General features: G+C 45.5%; 1 protein-coding gene across 1 annotated transcript in view; it reads right to left on the bottom strand.

Annotated features, from left to right (window-relative positions):
• LOC105515745 overlaps positions 1 to 17689 on the bottom strand; it is a 40288-nt gene extending 22599 nt beyond the window's left edge. Inside the window, exon 1 of the mRNA XM_011947628.1 lies at positions 17530 to 17689. Within this exon, the coding sequence (XP_011803018.1) occupies positions 17530 to 17540 (11 nt within the window). The 5' untranslated portion in view covers positions 17541 to 17689. The remainder of the gene's footprint in view (positions 1 to 17529) is intronic.
• Positions 17690 to 18666: the final 977 nt, after the last annotated feature.

Raw genomic sequence — 18666 nt, 5'->3', positions numbered from 1 at the left:
ACAGCACCACTCTGAGGTACCAACTCCTGATTTCATCAAAAGCCTCCAAGATCAAGACCAAAAAGACAGTGTGTGTTGTAACAAGGAGGAGGAAAAGGGAATCATGGAAGGAAGGATCCAGGGATGCAGAATGAGAGTGAGTCGTGGGACTCAGGAGGGAGAAGACAGCAAGCAAAAAACAGAGATGGCCATGGATAGCCACAAGTGCAGTCAGAGCTAAAGCACACCTGCTGAATGTGTGCAGGTGTTCAGCATCACGCAAGGCCAGAGAGAGGCCCAATCCCACCCCTTCCCATAGGGCGTGCCTGCCCCGGTACCAGAGGAAGTGACTGCAATGCATCCTTGTTCCACTGTCAAATTAGCTACTGATAGTGGTACCTCAAGGGGCTCCCACCCTGGACTTTATCCAGGTAGTCACCCCACACACATCTTTTTTTTAAGCTCTCAAAAACACAGAATTTGACTATTCATAACCATTAGTTCCAGGCATTCCAAGCACATATTGATGTCATTGTATGACCCTCTTTTATTATTTCACTTATGTCATGCCTAATGATTTCTGAAAACTTCTTTGAAAGTCAAATTCAAATGACTGAAGGTCAAAAAATACATCTGTATTATGGATGGGAGTTTTATCTGAAATATATTAGTGCCTCCAGGGGCTAAGAGAACTTCTGGGTTCCATACAAAACACACAGGAACTGAAAACATCCTAGAAAAGCTAAATGTGATTGCTTCTCTAGCAATGCTGACACTCAGAATTCCAAAAGCCACACCTTTCCCTAAGTCCTCCACCCTCAGGACCCCCCACACTAAATACACAACTCTAAACCAGGAGTTGGCAAGCAATGCCCCAACAGCCAAATTAGGCCCACCACCCACTTTATGCGCATGATGAGCTAAGAATTGTCTTTACATTTTTTATGCCGGGTGCAGTGGCTCCCAGCCTAAAAAATCCATCTCTACTAAAAATACAAAAATTAGCCAGGTGTGGCGGTGTGTGCCTGTAATCCCAACTACTCAGGAGGCTGAGGCAGGAGAATCGCTTGAACCTGGGAGGCGGAGGTTGCAGTGAGCTGAGATCATGCCACTGTGCTCCAGCCTGGGCAACAGAGCAAAACTCTGTCTCAAAAAAAAAAAAAAATTGTCTTTACATTTTTAATTGTTGAGAAAAAAAATCTAAAGAAGAGTATTTTGTGACACATGAAAATTAAATGAATTCCAATTTCACCATCCATAAATAAAGTTTTCTTGGAACATGACCACATTTATTCACTTACCCATTGCCCTTGGTTGCTTTTCCACTGCAATGGCAGAGTTGAGTAGTTGTGACAGACACCATATGAACCCAAGAGCCTCAGACATTTACTATCTAGCCCTTTACAGGAAAGTTTGCCAACACTTGCTCTAGACCAAAGCCCAGAAAGAGAATTTAAGACCCATCCGGCTGACCACTCTCACTTCTCTTCCCCTCCCACTCCATTTCTCCTTGCATTGCCCCCGCCACCGCCCTCCACTCTCCACCATCTCCTGTCCTCCCTCCTTCTTCCTCCCACAATTCCCTGGGACCAAGAAATGGGTGCTTATTTGCTTCCTTTATGTCAGATCCTCCCCCTTTCTACTCTAGCCTCACAAGTAAGCCTTAGGGACAGGCACAGGTACCTTCTCTAGGCCAGAGCTTCCCCGTGGAAGTGCTTCAGATGGGCCACAGGTGTGGAGCACAATGGTGATGCCTTGGGTCCTCAGGTAAGAGCGGCTGGAGTGCACAGGTTGGGTATCTCTAGGGAGAACCTCACCTACAGCTCTTTGGAGGGCAGCCAAGAGTGGGCCCCATCAAACAGCAAGGACAGTGATCTCATCCCAAGCGGCGAGGGAGGCCGCCCCCTGGGATATGTCCTTTGGCAGCTTGCTGCATAGTGTGCCACCCCCACATGGACAGGGCCAGAAACCCACTGGAGGAGTGTGTGTCCCTTGTGTCGAGTGAGCACAGAGCACAAGCCAGGAGGGATGGGGCCGGGAGCAAGGAGAGAAGGAGGGAGCTCCTGGCGGCCACAGTAGCAATGGCAGGCCTGAATCTGTCTTCAAGCATATGTGCAGAAACCATATCATTCATGGTCCAAAATAGTACAGTTTCTTTTTTCAAATTGACTTTAATGAGGTATAATTTACATACAATAAAATGCATCTAGTTTAACTATATATTGGTATGAGTTTCTGCAAATGTATACAAGGGTGATCCACCAGTGTCACCACTCCCATGATCAAGATACACAACGTTGTCACTACCCCCCAAAAGCCCCATGTTCCCCACTGTGGTCACTCACCCCCACCACTGCCTGAGACGACTACTCATCTGTCTTCCATCACTACAAATTAGTTTTGCCTGTTCTGGAATTTCAAATAAATGGAATCATACAGCATGTACTGTTTTGTGTCTGGCTTCTTTCATTCGGGGCAATGTTTCGAGATTCATCCACACTGTGTATCGACACCAAGCTGGCACACTTCTTGTTTGTTTTTGAGCAAAAGGAAGTGCTCTGAGTAGTCATGTCATGTCAGAAGAATGAATCAGAGCCCTTCGGGACAAATCAGGACAACAGTCACTCGATGTATATGGGCTATTCCTGTCTTTCTCGGCAGGTGAGCCTCTTTAGTCACATCCACACTGGCTGCAGGATATCTGATGAAAAGCGCATGTGTATTCTGCAGATTAGGGCTTCACCACTACCCAAGTGCACTTGAATCCAAAAGGTTTGAAGGGTGCTAAATCCAATGCGTGTCGCAAGAAAGTTCAACACTGCATTTGTTGTTGGAAAAAAAAGAAAATGCCGTTACAGTCTTTATATAGTGTCAACTGGTATATATATTTTTAGTAGGTGCAAAATTGTTTTTAACTTTTTATCACCAATCCGTACAAACAAAATTTCCTGTTAATGATGATTATGGGTACAATGTACACTATTCACGTGATAGTTACAGGAAAAGCCCAGACTTCACCACTTTGCAGTATATCCATGTAACAAAATGGCACTTGTATCCACTAAATCTATAAACATTTAAAAATTAGAAACAAACAAAATTTGAAACAAGAATTTGAAGAAACCCTTAAAAATCTTGATCAGAAATTCCATGTAGCTATTTCAAGGTAAAACTACATAAAAAAAGCATATGCTAATTTGAAGCAAGCTCATGTTTAACAATATAATATTTAAATGATTTTATTTAGAACGTTATATAAATTCAATATTTAATATTTCGTTTCATATATTATTGTAATAATATAACATGAAGAAAATGTGAATCTTTTTCACTAGCTCCCATGTAGGTGTTCCCAAATGCCCTTTAGCTAACCCCAGTGTGCCATACGCATATTCTCACTTTCTAAGTGTGTTGTGAACAGGGAAGCATTAGTCAGCACTGCCCCCACACTACGGGAGAAGCCAGTACCCTGGGCTAGGACACATGCTTTCTTGCTAAAGAGACCTCTCCTGCCCTCTAGTGATAATTTTTGTAGCTGGGTCTCAGAGGGAAAACAGTGATGTAATGAGTAATTAAATATACCTGCTTTATATTTGCAAAATTGCCATCCCTGTCACATGCATTATACCTATCTTGGGTCCTGACAGATAAAAGCTTTCACAAGCATCCTTCTGTTGCTCCATGGGGCCTGAGAGGTTGAGCCTGTGGCTTCTCTTCCATGATTCCACCACTCCTCTCTGCCCTCATCTTCTCCACTCCTGTGACATGGCAAAGCCTCCACCATCCCCAGCCAGTGACACCACCCTTGCCATCACCTAGGACCATTGGCCACTGAACCCCCTTCCCACCCTTACCAGATGCAAGGACTGTAGTGGTGGAGAGGAGAGCATGGGCCTGGGAAGCAAACACCCAATTGTTTATTGTACAACAATTTGCTATCAACGGACAAGTCCAGGCATTCAGAGAATTTGGGATTCTCTTGGCACACAGAGGAAAAGGGGGGCAGCTCTACCATAAATGTTTCCCATACCCCCTTGTCTCTGTAGAAACCCAGCCTTTTATCCCCAAGCAGCAGCACGTAGCAAGTGGCCACACAAGAGTGAAGGCAAAATCACCATTCATCAACTAAAGGATGAAGTATCTGTTTGAGTTATCAGTATATAGTTACAGAAGTGAAAGATATATGAACGAAAATTATGTGAAAAATGGAACATATCAAAGTTGAGGATCACCTATGCAAACAACAAAAAAGTTGTTGAGAACAGCTGAATTTCCATCTGAAATGAGCACTATAGAATATTTTGTATTGAGGTAATTTCTGTTCTGTTGAGCAGAAATCCAGCAAACAACAATTTTTTTTTTTTTTTTTTTTTTTTTTGAGATGGAGTTTCGCTCTCATTGCCCAGGCTGGAGTGCAATGGTGAGGTCTCGGCTCACTGCAACCTCCGCTTCCCAGGTTCAAGCGATTCTCCTGCCTCTGCCTCCCGAGCAGCTGGGATTACAGGTGCCTGCCACCATGCCCAGTTAATTTTTGTATTTTTTGTAGAGACAAAGTTTCACCATGTTGATCAGGCTGGTCTCAAACTCCTGACCTTAGGTGATCCATCCGCTTTGGCCTCCCAAAGTGCTGAGATTACAGGCATGAGCCACTGCGCCCGGCCACAAACTACAATTCTATGTCTACTTGGCCCTCCATATCCAAGAGTTCCATAGCCATGAATTCAACCAAATGTGGATGGGAAATGTTCAAAAAAAAAAAGTGGCATCCATCCTAAACATATACAGACTTTTATTCTCTTCATTATTTCCAAGAAATAGAGTATAACAACTATTTACATAGTATCTACATTTTATTAGCTATTATCAGTACGGTTAAGCATCCATTAACAACAGGGATATGGTCTGAGAGATGTGTCATTAGGTGATTTTGTTGTGCAAACATCACAGAGTGTACTTCCATAAACCTAGATTGTATAGCCTACCACATACCTAGGCTATATGGGGTAGCCTGTGGCTCCCAGGCTGCAAACCTCTACAGCATGTTCTGTACTGAATACTGTAGGCAACTGTAACACAATAGTAAGGATCTGTGTATTTAAACATATGTAAACAAAGAAAAGATACAGTAAAAATACAGCATAAAATATTTAAAAATGAACAAATGGAGCTTGCAGGACTGGAAGTTGCTCTGGGTGAGTGATCAGTGAGTGAATGTGAAGGCCTAGGACATCACTGCACACTATCGTAGACTTCACAAATGCTGTACAATTAGGCCACACTAAATTTATTTTAAAAGTTTTATCTTTCTTCAATAATAGATTAATCTTAACTTACTGTAACTTTTCTACTTTGTAAACTTGTTAATTTTTGCAAATTGTGACTCTTTTGTAATAACATTTAGCTTGAAACACATAGTATAACTGTACAAAAATTCTTTATATCATTATTCTATGAGCTTTCATCTATTTTTTATAAACTTTTTTTTTTTCTCTAAAACTTTAAACTTTTTTGTTAAAAATGAAGACACAAACACACACATTAGCCTAGGCCTGCACAGGGTCAGGATCATCCATATCACTGTTTTCCACCTCCACATCTTGTCCCACTGGAAGGTCTTCAGGGGCAGTAACATGCACAGAGCTGTCATCTCCTATCCTAACAGTGTCTTCTTCTGGAATACCTTCTGAAGGACCCCCTGAGGCTATTTTACAGAACAATTTTTTATAATTAGAAGGAGTACACTCTAATGATAAAATGTATAGTATAATATAGTAAACACATAAACCAGTAACATAGTCATTTATTATCTTATCAAGTATTATGCACTGCACATAATTGTATGTGCTATACTTTTATGCAACTGGCAGTGCAGTAGGTTTGTTTACACCAGAAACAATGTGAATGGTTGTTTATCATCACAACACATAAATGATGCATTGCACTATGACTTTATGAGGGCTACGCTGTCACTAGGCAATAATAATTTTTCAGTTCCATTTTAATCTTATGGGACCCATTGTATATGTAGCCCATCGTTGACTTAATCATCATTGTGTGGCACATGACTGTAATCGAGAGATGATTAAAGTATACAGAGGATGTGCATAGCTTATAGGCAAATACTGTGCCATTTTATACCAGGGACTTGAGCATCCTCAGATTTTGGTATCTGTGGGAGGTCCTGGAACCAATCCCCCATAGAAATCAAGGGACAATTGTAGTATGTTCCAGTGTTCAGTTCCATCTAATCTTCATTCTGCTCTGCTACAGTTTCAAACTCTGCAGGCCAAAAGCCCTGAATTATCTGCCTAGCCCTCTTTTGTCCAGGTAGAGACCCAGAAGTCCATTTGGGGAAGAGCTGTCAGAAGGGTAAGTCATAGGCCGGGCGCGGTGGCTCAAGCCTGTAATCCCAGCACTTTGGGAGGCCGAGATGGGCGGATCACGAGGTCAGAAGATCGAGACCATCCTGGCTAACACAGTGAAACCCCGTCTCTACTAAAAAATACAAAAAACTAGCCGGGCGAGGTGGCGGGCGCCTGTAGTCCCAGCTACTCGGGAGGCTGAGGCAGGAGAATGGCGTAAACCCGGGAGGTGGAGCTTGCAGTGAGCTGAGATCCGGCCACTGCACTCCAGCCTGGGCGACAGAGCGAGACTCCGTCTCAAAAAAAAAAAAAAAAAGAAGAAGGGTAAGTCACAGACAGGAGTGGCAGCTTGTATGCCTATGATGGACATCAGAGGGACACAGAATTTCTCTCCTAGCCTTTATTTCTAAGTAGACCCTTTTCAGAAGCACCCTCTACCCCAGATGGGTTTGCCAAGTCCTAGTCCTGATGTCTAACTAATCCCTTTTCCCTGGACTACGTGAGCCGACTGGGCTATAGAGCTAGGCAGTAACCAGCCAAATCTCTTCCTAGTCACAGATACATGTGGCACAACAAGGCAGGTGCCTCGGTGTCCAGGTGGACAGGCTCTGATCATAGCTCATTTGGAATCAAAGAGCAGCTGTCTTGGGCCCCCAGACTGTTGGTCTCTAGATCAGTGGGGCCCCCATTAGATCCCACACAAGATGGCAGTCATCAACAATTGAGCTCCACCGAGTCCCGGTGGGACTGAGGTCTGATGATCTCTTGAGGACTCTTCCCCTATCACATTGATCTTTCTGAAGACAAATTTTATCATCGGATATGTGTCAGGTAGGACTCCTCTGGTTGCAAGTGAATTTTTTAAAATTCTAATTGGCTTAAGCAAAAAAGAGTACATGAAACTAAAAAGGACCAGGGTCAGCTGGCTTCAGGCAAAGCTTCACATTAGGTTCAAAGAATGGCATCGCCCAGTTTAGCTGTGCCTCTGCTCTGCTGTCTCTGTTGGTTTCAATCTCAGACTTCACATCTATAGAAAAATGGCTACCAGCAATTCCAAGCTTCATCTTCCCAGATACATGTCCAATGAGAAAAGAACAAGTCTCTTCCCTAGTGCTCAGGATCAATTCCTGGAATTCACTCAGAAAGACCACTCTTGGGCCATGCACCTGTCCCTGAACTAATCACTACAGTCATAGCGATGGAACAGGACACATTCCCAACACATCCAAGCTGTGCTCTCCTCTAAAGTCTGGCCATCAAGGCAGCAGCAACCTCAAGTCCCAATTTCTGAGTCAAACCAATCTGCCCACGTCCACTTCCAGGTCTCAGCTTCTACAGAACTCTTTGTCCTCCCATCCTTTTTTTCCCCTGGGCTGTCCACCCAGAGGCTACCTCACTGAGCCTGTTGGCCAGCTGGCCCTCCCTGGTTCTTGATATAACCTACTCCTCGGTGCCCTCTCTTCCACCTCCAAGTTTAGGCCTGAACTCAGGAACTGGAAAATCATCTTTCAAAACCCTGAATCTGTTAGCACCAGGCAGCCAGAGTTCCTAGAGAAAGACAGAGCTTCCCTGTGCTCAGGTGTCCAGAGTGTGCCCCTGCCAGGTTGCCTGTGGCACAGGAGACCAGCTGTGGTTTCAGATGAGGCGTGTGAAGAACTGGTAAGACAGAGGGCAGAACAAGAGCCATTCAGGAAACAAAACCTCTCATCCAGCTTCCTCCTAGATGGTACAGACTGTGAAGGGCCTTAAATGCTGTGTAAAGGAGCTGAGACTTGATCCAACAGGAGGTGAAGGGTAGTCAAAAGGCTTGCTGGACGGGTGAACGGGTGGATGAACACACAAACAAGTAACCTTAGCTCAGAGATGGAAAGCGACTTGCCCCATATCACATAGGAAGCAAGTGGCAGAAACAGGACCAAACTCCAGGCCTACCTGTGCCCATCCTAGGGCTCTAGTATCAGCCCAGGCTGCCTCCATCTCAACAGGGCAGCCTGGGAAACTTGGAGATTGTCAGGCACTTCTCAGAGGCACCAGACCTGGGCTTCTGAGCTTGGAGCAAAAGCAGAGGCCTGGGCATTAGAAATGTGGACACTAGGAAATTTCAGGAAGGCTTAAGCTGGTGCCTAAAGTTGAGGCTGGGGAATTTGAGTAAGACTGAATTCTCTAAGAGTGAGGTAGAAGAGGGGCAGACAGAGCCTGCCTGAAGCTCTGCTATGCTTTGCTCTGGGAGAGTCTAGCCAGATCCCCAGAGGGCAGCCCATCCCTGACAAAGCCCAGAACTCAGCAGGAGGGGACCACCACTCCTGGGGAAGAGTTGGGTGGAGATGAGGGGTGTTATCTTTGGCCTCCAAAGGCCTTGCCAGTGTTCCTGCTGAGCCTGGCACTTTGCCCCAGGGCACAGAGCTGTAATTTAGAGACAGCAGGGACTGGAATCCAGGGTGGAGGGGAGGAAGCCTTCTGGCCCTTGGTTTAGGGGAGGCTGAAACTAGTTTAGGACAGGATACGTCAGGATATCAGAGGTGAAGAAAGATCCAGGATTTTCATGAGAGCAAGAACTTTACTGTCTGGCTCACCATTGTATCTCCAGAGCCTGGAACAAACCCTGACACATAATAGGTCCTCAATAAATATTTGTCAAATTAATAATGAATCCTTGCTGAGGGTGAGGGAGCAATTTTTCACTCCCTTTTGCTGCCCACAATTTCCTCTCTACTGGATCTCCAGCATATAATAAAAAGTCTGCGTGGAGTCAAGTCAGCACATTTACAGTGGTTGGCTGAGGACTTTATGTGCCCAGAGTGGCTGCACATCCCAACTAGAATGGTTCGCCCTTAGCTCCATCAAACATATTTGATGGATACAAAAAGTATGAGGCTGGAAATCAAGAAATTTAGGTCCTAGGTACAGCCCACTGTTTATCAATGACAGATGTGAAAAAACTTTCAGAACATCTTCACAATTAATTCTCCTCTTGTTATGCCCATTTCATAGATGTGAAAACTAAGTTGAGGCTGGCACTAGATCACACAGCCTCGGAGTGGCAGAGCAAGCCTGACATCCCAGGAACTTACTGTGCAACTATCAGTAGCTTCTTTCCCCTCTCTGTGCCTGTTTTCTCACCTGCATTATTGAGGTTTCCAAAGACAGTCCCAGATCTCCTATGGTAAAGGCAGGAGGCGACTGTCTGAGTACCCCACCACCCCCACTAAAGGCTGGTCCAGCTTAAATGTACTGCAGAGAGGGGTCCACAGGGCAAGATCAGGCCACAGTGGATGTCTGGGACTGCTTGGGCCCAGCATGTCTGAGGCCATCTTTCATTTGGATCTTTCTATTACCTCTTCCTAGAACAGAGTAGAAGACCAGAAAGGACTTTTCAGGAGAAGTGAGAGGTGAGGTTAGAAAGGCAGGAAAGAAAGAAGAGGGAAAACAAAAGTAGAGAAAGATACAGTAGTGGCCAACAGGTACAATAAAAGATAAATCAAAACCACAATGCAAATCAAAACCACAGTGAGTGATCACCTCACACCTGTTAGGCTGACTATTATCAAAAAGACAAGAGATGACAAGGGTTGGCAAGGATGTAGATAAAAGGGAACCCTTGTATACTGTTGGTGAGAATGTAAATTGGTACAACCATTAAGGAAAACAGTATGGAGGTTCCTCAAAAAGTTACAATGATCTGGTAATCCTACTATTGGGTATATACCCTAAAGAAAATGAAATCACCACCTTGTAAAGATAGCTGCACTGCCATGTTCATTGCAGCATTATTCAAAACCACCAAGATATGAAAATGACCAAAGTGTCCATCAAGAGATAAATGGATAAAGAAATCATGATATATATGTATAAAGATATGTGTGTATATATATTTCTTTGTGTATATATAAACATATATGTGTTACATCTATTTATATATAAATGTAAACACACACGAAGAAATATTATTCACCCTTGAAAAGAAAGTGATCCTGCCATTTGTAACAACATAGATGAACCTAAAGGACATTATGCTAAGTAAAATAAACCAGACACAGGAAGAAAGAAAAATACTGCATGATTTCACTTATACATGAATCTAAAAAAAATTGTATACATAAAAACAGAAGAATGATGATTGATGGGAGGGACTGGACAGATGTAGATCAAAGGGTTGAAAGGTGTAGTTGTATAGGATGAATAAGACCAGAGATTAAATGGACAGCGTGAGGACTATAGTTAATAACATTGTATTGCATACTGGAAATTTGCTAAGAGAGTGGATTTTAGGTTCTCTCACCAAAAAAAGAAAGAAAGGTAACTATGTGAGATAATGGATATGTCAATTTCCTTGGCCATAGTAACTGCTTCGGCTACTGAAAGAAGCTACTGATAGCTGCACAGCAAGTTCCTGCCTATGTACATTATGCATACAAATGTACATTAAAACATCATGTTGCATGTTTTAAGAAAGGAAGGAAAGTCAGCACTCCCCTTGACAATCACAGAAAAGGCCCTACAGCCTGACAACATGCATACAGTTAAGGTATCGCCACCTACTTCAAGGCATCAACTACTTCCACTAACCATCCTTTTTAAAAACGCAAAAGGTTTGGTTTGGGGGAGCTTCCTGGTAGCTGAACACCTGGAGGCTCCTGGAAGGTGGTGCATCCAGAGAGGGCATAGAGCCCCTCGCCTCTTCGCACGTCTCTTGCCCTAGGCATCTATTCCATCCATCTGGCTGTTGTTCATCTGTATTCTTTGTAATATCCTTTATAATAAGTTGGTAAACTTTTTTTTAAATTATGTCCTTCACTGGCTCCTTTGTAAACCCACTGGCAGGAGTGTCCCACTCAGGACCTAACAGTTCAACTTTCATAGCAAGGCTGCAATCAGCTGTACCAGGCTCAGGGGACCCATGGATGACAGACAAGCCTGTCCCCCAGGAAGTCCAGTCTCTGGTTGGGGGTGGGGGTAGCAAGCACACACAGTCACCAGCAATCCAGCCTTCAAAGTGCTTTGAGGAGGCAAGCCCCCGGTCTGTGAGAGCAGGGAGGAGGAAGTGACTGGTTCTGCTCCCGAGGTCACAGAAGGACAACAGCCAGGGGCATGACGCCAAGCATGTGTATGAAGGAGGATGGAGTGTTCTAGCCCCAGGGAAGAGCATAAACAGAGGCACTGGGCATGGTCACCATGAGGAAGCAACTGTTCCTATGGAATCCCCCTTAGTGATCACAGCCTCCGTCCTTCCCCTGATTTCCCTGCTTTGGCTTAGCCTACCCTTGACACTCTGCATGCCCTCAACCTCTGACCTCTCCCAGTTCCCCTCCTGCAGGGGAGACTTTCAGTCCCCTCTTCCCTGATCCCAAACCATTTGCCCACGAGGACTTCAGGAGAGTATCTTCCAAGAGAAGCCTGGCCCCACTGCAGAGTCAGGCTGTCCATCTTCCAGGGAGTCTTCCTGCAGACCCTCATTCAACATAGGTGTCTCCCCAATTCTCTGGCCAGCAAGCTACCCTTCTTTTCTCCCCTCAGACCCCAAAGCCTCTTTTGCCAAGCTCAGCATTTGCAGAATAGCCTCCCCCTGTAGCAACAGGCAGTGGTCATTTAGCAACCACTCCCTCCATTTCTCTTCCTTCCACTCCAAATCCACACTCTCTCATCTCCCATTCTTTCCTCCTGACTCCCCCTCTCCAGCCTTACCCATCTCCTGTCCATGCTCCACCTAACTATGAAAGATGACTATCTGATATACAAAGTTGTCCATGTCATCCATGCTTAAAATGTTTTCTAACTCCCTATCATTCGCAGGAGTAAATCCAGACTCCTCAGTTGGCATTTGAAGCCCCCCACACTCTCTCCAGGTGAATTCTGTACCTGTCCCTCACACACCCTAAGATCCAGCCCCTTCCTGCTTCTTGGCCTATCCCGACCTGCCCTGCATTTTATCATACCTGTCACATCTTGAAGCAGCTGCAAGGTTGGGAAAGGCTGGGTGCTGGTGGTAACTCGAGACTGGAGGGAGAGGGATTAAGCATTGGGCACCTCACCCACAGAATAGTGGTCTTGGCATTTTGGGGGTCACCTACCTTTTTTTAGTGTCTGTTAGAAGCCATAGGTCCCCTTCCTACAAAAAATTAATATATAATATACCTAAACACAAATTTTATACCACGTCTGGAAGTTACAGACCTTTCCCTTGCAGTCTGATATGGTTTGGCTGTGTTCTCCCCATCAAATCTCATCTTGAATTATAATTCCCATAATCTCCACGTGTCATGAGAGGGACCAGGTGAAGATAATTGAATCATAGGGGCAGTTCCCCCATACTGTTCTTGTGATAATGAGTGAGTTCTCATGAGATCTAATGGTTTTATAGAGAGCTTTTACCCCTTTTTCTCGGCACTTCTCCTTGTTACTGCCATGTGAAGAAGGATGTGTTTGCTTCCCTTTCTGCCATAACTGTAAGTTTCCTGAGGCCTCCCCAGCCCTGCAGAACTATGAGTCAATTAAACGTCTTTCCTTTATAAATTACCCAGTCTCGGGTATGCCCTTATACTGGCATGAGAACGGACTAATATGCAGTCCATCCACGAACCCAGGTTTTAAAAGTCCTGCTCCAGAGAGCAGGCAGGAACTGTGAACGCTGGCCTAGCCATGCCTTGCAGGTCCTTGTGCCACCAACATCCAGCAAGGATCTGAAACTGAGTTGGTGTCCATAAGAACTTGTGGAACTATGCTGAATTCAACAGAAGGCAGGAACTGCCTCAGAGAGAGAGAAGGCTGGGGCTCAAGATACAAGGAGAGCTGAGAGGCTCAGATAGAACTTCCCACAGGTATAGCTCATGGGGTTACCATCCCATCGGTGGGCTTGCTGATAAAGGAAAGCAGGTGAATTCCAGGCAGCCACTGGGAAAAAGTTGCCCTGTCCAGGTTTCAGCTCAGGTCTGCCTCTTTGAAGCTGGCACCAGATAGGTGACCAGGCATGACCACATCCCTGCATACCTAAGAGGCATTACAAACCTGATTGCCCACCTTCACCCTCCACCAGCCGTTGCTTCTCCCATCATCTTAGTTAACGAAAGCACCATTCAACAAATTTTTTAGACAAAAACCCAAGAATTTTCCTTCATTCCTCTTTCCTGCATCTGCCACATCCAATTCATCAAAAAGGCCTGTCATTTTAACCTCCAAAAATGCACCAAATTTACCTTTTCTTCATCTGCACTGTTGTCACACCGCTCCAAGCCACCATCATCTCTGGCTTGGGTGACGTCTCCAACAAGGCATCCTGCTTCCACTCTTGCCCTGTGTGGTCCATTCTCTACATGGCAGCCAGAGTGACCTTTTATAAAATGTGAGATTATAGCATTCTACCACTACAGACTTTCCAGCAGCTTCCTTGAAATTAGAATCAAGTCCCAGGATCCTAACCATGGCCTGCAAGACCCCCATGACCTGGCCCTTCTTTCTCTCTGACCTTACCTCGTGCGACTCTCTCTTTCATTGTGTACCTAGCAAACAGCCTTCTTTCTGGCCCCCAAGAAGCCGCATGCTCAGGGCCTTTGCACTTCCTGACCCCCCTGCTCCCCAGATCTGGGCATGACAGACTCCCACACATCCCTCACTCTCAGTTCAAATGGCACCTCCTCAGAAAAGTGAGACCCCATCACTACCAATCCCATTGTCCTGTCTTATTTTCTTCATAGTATTTATCACGGGCTGAAATATTTTGATTTATTTCTTCAAGTTATTGACTGATTTCCAACTAGAATGTAAGCTCCATGTGAATAGGGACTGATTTCTCTCTTTTTAGTCCTGGAGCTCAGAATAAATGAAGTGACAAAAGGGAAAAACTAGGTAATGACTCAGGGCCCCCAGGGATATGGATTTGAGGTAAGGGTCAGGCCAGAGGAGGGCCAGAACAAGGCAGAATAAGGGGCTTGAGCACCCCCTCCCAGTCCTTCCTGATGGGGCCCCACAGCTCACTAGTGTGACTTGCTGCAGGAGGACTCCACCAGAGGCATGAATGAGACAAGGCACCTTGGCAGCTCCTCCTAATTCTAAGAAACTGCAGCTAGTGGACTGTTCACTAGCATGTGTACTGCTGCCAGGGTGAGTCCCTGGGATAGTTAATTCTCTGCACTAGGCTATGGTGGCCAGTTGTTTGATCAAACACCAGTCTAGACATTGCTGTGAAGGTGTTTTTGGCGTGTAATTAACATTTAAATCAGTAGACTTGGAGTAAAGCAGATTACACTCCATACTGTGATGGGCCTTAGCTCATAGGTTTAAGGCCTTAAGAGCAAAGACTGAGAGTTCTAGAAACAGAAGGAATTCAGCCTCAAGACTACAATATAGAAATGTTCTGAGTTTCCAGCTTGCCGGCTTGCCCTACAAATTTCAGACTAGCTAGCCCCACAATCATGTGAGCCAGTTCCCTAAAACCCATCTCTCTTTCTCTCTCCTTCCCTCTCTCTTCCTCCCTTCCTCCCTCCCTCTCTCTTCCTCCCATATGTATGTGTGTATCTATATATTCGACAGGATATATACTCAATAGCGTGGATGGGTAGATATCTTACTGGTTCTGTTTCCCTAGAGAGCCCTGACTAATAATACACTCCTTTCCCCCACTTCATCCGCAGAGAGGAAGTAGCCAGGGAAAATCAAATAAGAGTGAGGTCACTGTGGAAGTCCCAGAAGTGCTGTGGTTCTCTTCTCAAACATGAAGGGCCCCAGGGTACCAGCTTGTGCATCCTCCTGCAAGCCTGTCCTGCAATCCTTCCAGGAATAGCCTGGCTTGTGGCCTAATGCTCAGGCGGTCCCCTGTACTAATGAGATAATACTATCAGAAAATGAATCTAGTTTTAAAAGAATGTTGATAAACGTGGCAAACATGCACTCAACAGATTACATATCAATGTTAAAGAGTCATCAAAGCCTCTCTTCTCGTCAGATGTAGTCATTCATTCACTCACTCAACAAATATTTATTGAAAGCCTGCATGTGCCAGACATTCTTGTAGGCATCGGGAATGCAGCAGCAAACAAAACAGTGACATTCAAGCAGAGAGAGATGGATAGTAAAGAGATTGATACAGAATACATTATGTGGTGATGATAAAGAGCTACAAAGAAAAAAATGAATCATGGTAAGGGGAGTGGGGGTGTGAGTGAAGAAAGTGTCTAATTGATGTGGGGTGTGTAGAGAAAGCCTCTTTGTTAAGGGAGCCTCTGAACGGAGGCCTAAAAGGAGTGAGGGAGTGAGCCAGGCAGCACTGTGCGAGAAGAGCATCCCAACAGAGGGCCCGGCAGATGTGAATCCCCGAGGCATGGCATGCTGGCATCTTCCAGGAACAAGGAGGCCAGTACGACCAGAATAGAGTACACAAAAGAGAGTCCAGGAGAAGGGGTTGGAGGCCAAGTCATAGAGGGTCTTAAGTCCATGAGAAGAACTTTCGATCTTACTGAGGAAGTCAGAAGGTCTTTGGAGTTTTTGTTCAGGGGAGGAGTACTAACTCCATAAAACTCATAAGAGGTAGAGAGAAAAGAAAGGGGCAGGGGTGGTTTTAATTCCAGCACTTCTGTGCCAGTCACTCCTGGGCCACATATGCCCCAAAGAGGCCTCCACGATTGAATTTTCAACAGCTACTGCCTTGCCTCCCATTTATGTTGCCTCATCCAAACAGGACCAATTTTAACTTCAGGGTGACACACCTGGGGGTGGGAGAAGGGCGGTGGAGGGAGGAGGACCATCGGGGCCACACTAACCCCCATCTCCACAAGTTTGTGCTGCTGCTTTCAATGCTGCTTTGTCTAATCTTTTTTCATCATCATCTTAACAACTGTCGTGCCACTATACCACCTTGAAAACTGTCTTCCAGAAATAATCCCATGGAGACAGTGGCTCCCTCTTTCCTAGCCCTCTGGAGTGTTGATCCTCACCCCAGCCCTCCTCTTTCATGCTCAAGACCACAGCCCGGTGGCTCCAAAAACGACCTTCTGGGTCAGTGCACAGAGCACTTAGAAGCACCTCTGCCCCTTCCTCGCTTACTTCCTGTTCCTCCATCAGCATTCTGCAGCTCTGGCCAACGCTATCAGCCTCTACTCAATACGGTGCTTCATTCCACCGTGGGTGGGAAAGTGAGGAAATAAAAATATGACAAAGGAAGAAAGAGCTGAGAGAGAAGGCCAGAGGAGAGGAGAGCCATGATCAGGAAGGAACTGCTAAGACACTTCATCCCTGAAGGAGCTCAGGAATCACTGCATCTGGTGAGCAGGGACAAGGAGCTCATCAGAAGAGACTGCTTCCTCAAGTGTGTCCTTTAAAGCCAAGAAGAATGACAGCAGGAATCTCCATGGTGGGGGGAAGGAGGTCCCTGTGGTCAAGTCGGGGACTTTTTTTTTTTTTTTTGACATGCAGAAGAGTTCAGCAGGTAAAAGGAAAACTGCACCTATAGAAGTCCTGTCCTTTTCACAAGTACCAGCTCAGATGCCCCAAGAAAACAGCCCACATCTCCAAGTGGGAATGAACACCTCCCTCCCTCTCTATCCCAGAGAGCTCAGCCACAGGGAATCCAGAGCCCTAGGCAGGAAACATTCTTCCTGGAAGCCAGAGAAGCACGTCGTGTTCTCATGCCACACCAAAGTGACACTTTCTCCTCTCTTTCCAATTCTACCCTTCCTGCCTTGAATATTAGACTGACTGAGTGCCCCTCTCCCTCCACATCATGTGATGCTCTGCGTGGGTTTCTCAGGGGTGAAGGGGTGACTCAGCCTGGCTGCCTGAACCTACTTTCCAGCTCTCTGGCCCACGGCACATCCTCAGCACGGCCTCCACACCGCAGAGCAAGATGTGCCCTCTCTGCGTTCACTGCATTGAAATCCAAAAGAATTTTTCCATGATTTGTCACTTTCAGAGAGAGCTTACATAAAGAGTAGTTGTTTCCAGAGCAAAGCAAAGAATAATCAATGGAATTTAAAACAATCCTAGGAAAGGCTAGTCCCAGTGGAGCCAAGAAAGTTCTCCTGCCCCAGTTGAATCACTATTATGCACAGTTCTGGCCCTGCAGGAACCCAAGAGCCCTCATATTGGAAGGGTATTCCAGGTCCCCTGCGCCCGACGTCTTTACTCAAGGCTGTTTGAAAGACCTTAGCTTTAGTGCAAGGCTCCCAGGGAAACAGATAAGAGGGTGTCCCTCCTACCTTACCTATTCTCCATATGCTGGCAATTCAGCTTTCGCTCCAGCCCAAGCCTCTTCTGAGTTCCAGTCTCATTTATTCAAGTGCCTACTTGACCTTCGCGGATGTCTAATGGAGATCTCAAACTTAACATGCTCAAATCTGAACTCTGGATTTCCTCCCTGAACTCGGAAGCTTCTCTGCTTGTGATCTTCATATCTCAGTTGAAGATGCCACTATTCACTCAGTTTCTCAAGCCAGAAATGTGGTAAAAGTGCATGAATCTCCCTTGTCCACCACATCCTACTCTACACCCCAAACATGTCTCCAGTGCCGTCCCATCAGATTAAGACACCGTTATCCCTTGGCTAAAAGACCAGCAGTTCCCTGCTTCCATGTGACCCCCTCTCCAATCTATTTTCCACGTAGCAGCTAGAGCAATTTTTTAAATCAGATCACATCAATTCCTGCTTTAATCGTTTCCTTTTATAACTTCCTCACCAAGGCCAAAAAGCTGGGCATGAATATGTCTCCTGCCTTCTTCCCTGGTCTCATTTTATGCCACTTTCTCACTTGCTGTACTTCAGCCACATCAAGCTTCTTTCCAGTTCTGGAACATGTTTTCTTCTCCACCTCAGGGCCTTAGCACTTGTTTTCCGTTCTCTGCACATTTTTTCCCCTACGACATCCTTCAGATCTTGGCTTAGTCACCTCCTCAGAAAGCCTACTCCTAATACCCTTCCTAAGTAGGTGCCCCCATAATTTGTTGTCATTTTCTTTTGCAGTCTCGTTTATTCTTTATATAACATTTAGCCAATTAGCAGTTGACAATTAATATATGTTTACATGTTTATTGCCAGTCTCCCTGACATTGTCTGCTATCCCCATAAGAATGAGCCTAGACTGAAGGCATGTTAGTGAGTCCAGCTGGAGACAGTCCAGGTCCCGCCAGACAGAGGCAGGGTTTGAGGCCTGAGGCAGACACAAGGCTCCTTGCAGGAAGAAACCATGCCTGAGTTGTTTACACAGGACTTGGCAGATATATTGATTGGATGGATGGATGGATGGATGGATGGATGGATGGATGGATGGATGGGGGAATTTCAGCTGTGGACAAAAGGCAATAGAAACCATGTCTGAGGAATGGGAGTTGACTGAAGAGAACA

This window comes from Colobus angolensis, unplaced genomic scaffold (genome assembly GCF_000951035.1).
Source record: "Colobus angolensis palliatus isolate OR3802 unplaced genomic scaffold, Cang.pa_1.0 Scaffold269, whole genome shotgun sequence".
Classification (NCBI taxonomy): Eukaryota; Metazoa; Chordata; class Mammalia; order Primates; family Cercopithecidae; genus Colobus; species Colobus angolensis.
Note: the sequence above shows the minus strand (reverse complement) of the source record. Positions and strands in the feature narration are given on the sequence as shown.